We start from the raw sequence: 7,389 nt of genomic DNA, 5'->3' as shown, positions 1-7,389 counted from the left end.
TTTTCTTCCAAGTTGATGTATCCATCAAGTGACTCTTACATTATATATAGCATGAAATTAAAACAATTTTCCATACTCTTTAAATGAGTAGCTAACTTACGTCCTTGGTTAACAAAATTAAAACACTTTTATAGGCTGGTTATAGTCTGTAAACTACAGATGAGTTTATCAGTGCTTTGGAAATTGAGTTCTCATTCAGTCAGTAAAACCGTATGTGCTTGCTTATTAAAGCATGCCTGATAATTGAATGGGTTTTGAAATGTCACATATGTACATGCTTGAAACATTCCATGTAGCCTATGGCCAGACCTCAGCTTCGGATGGGCACGACTGAGAGTTTCAGCCGGCAGCATAGGTGATACATGAGGATGGGTCTGATGGTTTGGTCTCTGAGGCCATAGATGAGAGCACTTAGACACCTGGGGAGGATGAAAATAAACACAAAGAGAACAGTCTGGATGCGCACAATTACTATTCTCTTTAATATTCTCACGAGAGCTAAGAGGAGTAAGGAGTGCATTGTTGAGGAGAGAGTCAGGCCCAGCTGTATCAGATGCAGCAGCACTGTGTTACGAGCCTTGCTGGCAGAGACTTTGTCTGTGGAAGCAGACCTGGCTGCTACCATAACACCAATATAGGAGCAAATTATTGCCACACCAGCTGATAGAAAGACAAAACAAGTATAGGCTCTGTCATAATAATCAGACATTGGCACGAGAAACAGAGCTACTTTAGTGCAAAAGTCATTCATCTGCAGGCTCTCCAGGTCTTCAAAGGGGAAAGTTAACATCATAAGAACTCGAATGAGGATGTTGAGAGAACTGAAGGCCCACACCACAGCGATGGACACGCCTGTGCTTCTGATGGTGATGATGGCTGCGTGCCTCAGTGGGTAGCACACAGCTACATATCTCTCCAGTGACATCACCACCAGGGTGAGAGGGGAGATTTCATTTGTGAGATTGGCGAGCATAGTGAGAATACCACACACAGGAAATGTCATTGTTATTCTACAAGCAGCCAGTATGTAAAGTAACTGGCTCAGTGCCAGCTGAAGGGTGTCTGCGAAAAGGAGATTATACAGCAGAATGTAACGGGAGGTTTCACGAAACACCGGCTTACTCCTCAGGGTGTACAGCATGACCCCATTAATGTAGAGGAAAATGCAGCATGGCAACGTAGTCAGAGTGGAAAACAACGCTCTCTCCAGTGACCCTTGATACTGCGCTCCAAAAGTGATGTTGGTCTGAGATTGATTTGACATGTTGGAGAAGCAGAAAAGACACAAAAAAATATTAAACTATTAATGTAACTGGAGCACAAAGCACAAAGAATCCTCTCCAGTGTGCATTTCCAAAACAGTCAAGATTCCATCATCTTTCGAGAGGTGACACCTATTGAATTCACATGTAGAATACAAAATCATCCATCGATTTTCCCAGTGCAGACAGTTAGCAGGTTCGAAGCCACGCTCTGGAGGGTTTGCCTGAGCTCCCATCCTGTATATGAGCTTTGTCCTCACACCTCCTTCACGTGACACCATCATGTGTCAGCATGATCACCACTTCAGAAATGGGTGATGTAATGTCTCTACTACCATCTCTCCAATTTCTACGTTTATGATGTTATCAGTTCTTCCCTGGTGGGCATGAGAATGGAACAGCAACTTCCCAACTTTGAGGAACTTTTAAGAATGTGATATCTTTTTTTCTTTACTAATAGTTCTTTGAGAGTTTCACAATTAGACTATACCTGGGCTGTCACATCACTTCCTGCTGCTTGTGAAGGTGTCTGTTTGACAGCTCTGCTGTGCTCGCTGATTTTAGGCTAGCTTCGCTACCTTTCATTGGACTTTCTATTTTCCTAGGGGTGTAACACTTCACAGATTTCAACCAATGCACCAATCTAAATGTTTAAGATACGGGTACATCAATTCAAACAGCTTGTATCGGTCAAAAGTTGAGAGCAAATCACAAATTAATACGGGCGTTTCTGTATCGGTAAAGCCCTATACGATGCGTATCTCAGAAAATATTATTGTAGCAGGCTACTGAATTGATTTCGTTTTGCACGGTGTGTTTCTCTCCCTTTCTTGGCTTGTTTTTCCCTGCCCACTGCCTGTCAGTCTGTGAGGAGGGAGGCGGCTCCTCCCGTCCCTCACTCAAGCAGAGAGAAACTTTTTCCCTCATTGTTGTCAAACAGAGAATGTGAAATATCAGAATGTCAAACGACAGAGAAAAACAAATATATAGTATGCACCACCAAACGTCTATAAACCTCAAGTGTGCCCACTTTGGATTTTATAAGCTGCAATTGCTTTGTTAAAATTAATGCAGACATATAATTTAGTAGATGTGTGGTGGATATTTCACAGTGAGGGATTACACTTTTTATTCAAACAGACATCAAACTTATTCAAGGATAGATTATTTTTTGTAGATCAAGATTTAACTCAAAATATGCTGGAATGTACAATACATCCAATATTAGTTGCTGATCATAGCCCAATTCAAATCATTTTCAGTTTACCATCACCATCCATTAGATCCAAACAACGGAGAGTCAATAACTCTCTATTTGACGATGAAAAAATCTGAGAACAAATATCAGAATATATAAAGAATTTCATAGCCTTAAACAGGGATTCTGTGTCTAATTTCTCAACCGTTTGGGAAGCTTTAAAATGCTCCCTTAGAGTGGAAATTATTAAAATTGCTAGTCATCACAAGAAAAAACAAAATGAAGAACTTGAAGTATTATCCAATGAAATTCATACAAACCAAAGAACTCTTTCTAGGCATTTTGAAGATGAACAATGGAATAAATTATGCTTATTGAAAATTAGATATGATTATATAATTAGGGGAAGAGTTCAATACGAGTTAAATAAAGCAAGGATAATCTTTTATGAAGGTAGGGAAAAATCAGGGAAGCTCCTGGCAGCAAGATTAAAACAGCAAATGACGCAAAACAATATAACTGGGAACAAATTAATAAGGAGATCAACCTTTGCATCTTTCTATGGGAATCTTTATAATTCCAATAATACATACACTACATTGCAATTAGAAGATTTTTTAGTAGACACTAAATTACCAGCTATCTCAGATCGGTAAAAGGCTGAATTAGATAAACCAATAACAGTGAGTTAAATAAAGTGCCATTCTTTCCTTTTCTAAAAACAAATCTCCAGGTCCAGATGGCTATAGTGCCAAATTTTACCAATGTTTTGCCCAGTTATTGCCCCAATACTGTTGGAAACATATCAGACATAATTTGTTAGTCGGTCTTTCTCTCCCCAATTTAATCAATCACAAATGACATTTATTCATAAAAAAGACAAAGACCCTCTTTTATGCAGTAATTATTAACCAATTTCCTTAGCCAACCTTGATAATGAAATTATTGCCAAAGTCTTAGCATCAAGGCTAGCACAAGTCCTTAATAAGGTGATCCACATATACCAAACAGGTTTTATGAAAAAACATAATTCATCTGACAATATCAGGAAATTATTTAACATTATTAAATGGGCAAAGAATATCAACCCATCTGCAGCTACTGTATATGTACATTAGATACCGAAAAGGCATTCGATAGGGTCAAATGGCACTATCTAACATTCTCAATGAATATGGTATTGGCAATAGATACGCATGTTATACTGTCATCCCCAAACAACTGTCAAAACGAATGGTTTGGTTTCCAAGTCCTTTTCACTTCATCGTGGAACAAGGATGCCCTCTTTCTCCTTTATTATTCAACTTAGCAATAGAACCCTTAGAACAGAAAATACGATCAACAACTAAAATAAAGGGTGTGGCAATTGGAGATTATACATATTAATTATCGCTCTATGCAGATGATATTATTCTTTATTTAACAGATGTTGCATCATCCCTTGCTTGTTTGAGTAGTACTTTAACATCTTTTAGCACATTCTCAGGATAAGGTAAATTGGACCAAGTCAGAGCTTATGCCTTTAAATGATTCCTGTAACAGCCAGTGTTTAAAGAATACTAAAATAAAATGGAAGCAAACAGAAGTTACTTATTTAGGATTAAAAATAACACCCAATTCCATTCAAACTAGAGATATCAATCTCAAACAAATTATGAATAAGAGTGACCTCACAAGATGATCATGCCTACCAATCTGACATGGGGACGAATAAATGCTATTAAGATGACAATCTGCCAAAAATATATCCTGAGAATGTTGTCCTTATTTATTCCTAAGAATTGGTTTGACCATCTTCATAAAACAATAACCAAATTTATCTGGAGTGGAAAAAAGGCAAGGTGTTCCTATGCTAGACTATCAAGGTCAACACTGAGGGGTGCTGGTCTTTTATCATTATTTTCTAGCCTTTGGGTGTTTACAAGCTCAGAATTTTCTTAATCAAGCAACACCTGAGAAAGATTGGATTCAAACAGAAAATACTGTAATGGAAAGCTTGAAAATGGGGCCAAACAGTTTATATTTCACATCAACAAATGCAAAGGAAGTTGCTAATAGTCCAATTGAAACATTGTTTCAAATAATTAAAACAAGTCAGAAAATCTATTAGCCCGATGACATCAGGACGGCAACCATTATGGAACAACCCAAATATATCAATTAATAAGAAAACCCTGAATTGGACTAGCTGGAAAGCAAAAGGTATTACAACAATTCAAGATCTTCTTAAAAATAACAGATTTGTATCCTTCTCAGAACTAGTTACAGAGAAGGGTGTGGCTAGATCTTCTAAACTAGGATGCAGTCGGGGGCCGACAGCAAGGGTATATCCCCGAAATTCCCCGATCCTCGAAGGCCCCATTAAGGCAAATGTAATTAAATAACCATTCAATAATCACACAGTGAGACTCCAGGGTTAATCTTACCAATTATATTGGTTGTATGTCCCAACTATTTTTATTTCGCCAAATAGTAAAGAAAAATCCTTCTGGGCTAATCTAAAGTTAATTATATTATTATTACTCCTAAACACTCCAAAATGAATGGATATAATCCTCTAGGGATGGTCTCCCCAATAATAAAGGGTGTGTACCTTAACTATTTTTTTAACACTCAATAATATATTCAACTAATTAAATATAGCCGCTAACGGCGATGGCTGGGTTCATGCCAGTACAGCAGCCAGAGCTGAAACGTGGAAGTTTGCATTAAGATTACTGTCAGTTTTGTCATATTAGGCTGTTGAGCCATCAGGCCCCAAGCTATCAAGTTCTGATACTGAACAATGTAATAGCAAGTTAAAAGGTGTCAATATCCAACTTCATATTGGATTTACTGTGTTTAGCTGTACACTCAAAATGCTGCTGTTGGGCAAAATCTGGTTGGATCTGTAGGGAAATGGGTGTGCATGTTCCACATAAAGGTTGGAACATGACTGCCAAGTTTCATAGCGATTGGTGAAATTCTGTTTGAGTTCTAAGCAAAATGTCATAGGCCATGCCCACTTTCACTAATGATGACCAAACTTCAGATTTTGACAAGGACATGGTCCTAGAGCATGTGTACTTAATTTCATGCAATTTCACCTATTGGATTAGGAGATACAGTTTTCTGGCCTTTGTGGCCAATATTTGAATGGCTTTGCACACATGTTCATTCATTATATGTGAACATGTTGTCCAGGTTTCATGATGATTGGACCATCTATCACAAAGTTATAACAATTTAGCATATAGGCCATGCCTCCTTCACAACTTTGAGAGTTAATATCTTCAAAACTACAGTAGATAGCATCAATCTATGATCAAAATTTACCACCCATTTTGGTGGTAATTGGTCAAACGGTGTAGGAGGAGATGTTAAAAATGTGTTTTTCAAATTCAAAATATCTCAAAGATTTTCCAGACGAACCTTGAGGGTCCTTATGGCAAATTTGTAGAGTATGGTCAGCTGGACATGTGTACCAAGTTTCATGTAAATCGGATAAACGGTGTGGGAGATACACCCCTTTAAACTTTTTATTTTTGACTTTTAATTATAGCGCCACCAGCAGGTCGACGGGGGTCATATTTCTTGTAGGTCTAATTGAAACCATAGTAGAGTTTGCGCATTTGTGTTACAAGTTTGCAGATCAGGTCTTCCTAACTATTGGTTGCCTGTAATGTTGCTGATCTGGGAATTGAAGCTTATTCTACTGTTGCACCAATTTTAAGTATGTGAGGACCATATATAAATAAACAAGACTAGACTAGACCATATATAATTCAGGAATGTACAATAGCACATTTACAATAATAATAATAATAATAACCTTTATTTGTATAGCACCTTTCATACACAACATGCAGCTCAAAGTGCTTTACATCAATAGAGGGCAGATAAAAAGATAAAATTCATATAAAAGAACAAGCACAACGCATTGCATTAAGAAGTTTTGTACTTCTAACAAACCAGCAGTAGAAGACCTGAGGCTCTTGATGGGATATAGAACAGCAGGGATTCTGTAATGTAGGCCGGTCCTAAGCCATTAAGAGCTTAGTATACAAGTAAAAGAACTTTAAAATAAATTCTAAAGGACACTGGGAGCCAGTGCAATGTAGCTAAAAACAGAGTGATATGCTCTCGCTTCCTTGTTTTTGTTAAAGCTGAATAAGCTGAAGCCTCTCAACAGACTTTTTAGGATGGCCGGTAAAAAGGGCGTTGCAGTAGTCCAGTCTACTTGTAACAAACGCGTGAGTTAGCTTTTCAGCATCTTTCTGGGTTTGGAAGGGCCGCACCTTGACAATATTTCTAAGATGAAAGAATGCTGTTCTGGTCACCTTGTTTATATGGGAATTAAAACTTCAGATCAGAATTTAAGATAACACCCAGGCTTGTTACTTCCGATTTGATCCAGGGATTCAGGTTCCCAAGTCTTGTGGAGTAGCGGTCACTTCTCCAATAGTAAGCCGCATTATGTTATTTTATTTATATATATATATACTGTATATATATATATATACACACATATATATATATATATATATATGTATATCTATGATCATGCATATCATTAAGTGCAGCAAACCCAGCTTGAATTTAATTGAAATGCAGTAGCCCATTAGCTCTGCCTCTACATTCCCTGAAACTGAAACAAATAAAGAGTTTTCTTCCAAATTGATGTATCCATCTAGTGAGGAGAAGTGACAGCTACTCTGACAAAATTATACATATCATGAAATTAAATCAAATTTCCATACTCTCCAAATTAGTAGCTAAGTTATGTCCTTGGTGGACAAAATTAGAACAGTTTTATAGGCTGGTTATAGTCTGGATTTCAGGAATATTGACTACAGATGAGTTTATCATTGTTTTGGAAATGTATTTCTCATTCAGTCAGTAAAACTGGATGTGCTTGCTTATTAATTATCAGGCAGGCGCCTGATAATT

At 37.4% G+C, this 7,389-nt stretch overlaps 1 protein-coding gene across 1 annotated transcript; it reads right to left on the bottom strand.

Annotated features, from left to right (window-relative positions):
• Positions 1-310: 310 nt before the first annotated feature.
• LOC139643458 (odorant receptor 131-2-like) lies at positions 311-1,264 on the bottom strand. Its single transcript, XM_071518604.1, has one exon. The coding sequence runs from the start codon at positions 1,262-1,264 to the stop codon at positions 311-313; it is 954 nt and encodes a 317-aa protein (XP_071374705.1).
• Between the last annotated feature and the right edge of the window lie 6,125 nt (positions 1,265-7,389).

The sequence above is a fragment of the Centroberyx affinis genome, unplaced genomic scaffold (genome assembly GCF_046629955.1).
Source record: "Centroberyx affinis isolate AG114_WGS23_722 - 3 ecotype Tasmania unplaced genomic scaffold, CSIRO-AGI_Caff_v1 ptg000612l_1, whole genome shotgun sequence".
Taxonomy (NCBI): Eukaryota; Metazoa; Chordata; class Actinopteri; order Beryciformes; family Berycidae; genus Centroberyx; species Centroberyx affinis.
Note: the sequence above shows the minus strand (reverse complement) of the source record. Positions and strands in the feature narration are given on the sequence as shown.

Coding starts and splice junctions, on each gene's coding strand:
- LOC139643458 (XM_071518604.1), bottom strand. CDS start 1,264: ATGTCAAATCAATCTCAGACCAACATCACTTTTGGAGCGCAGTATCAA.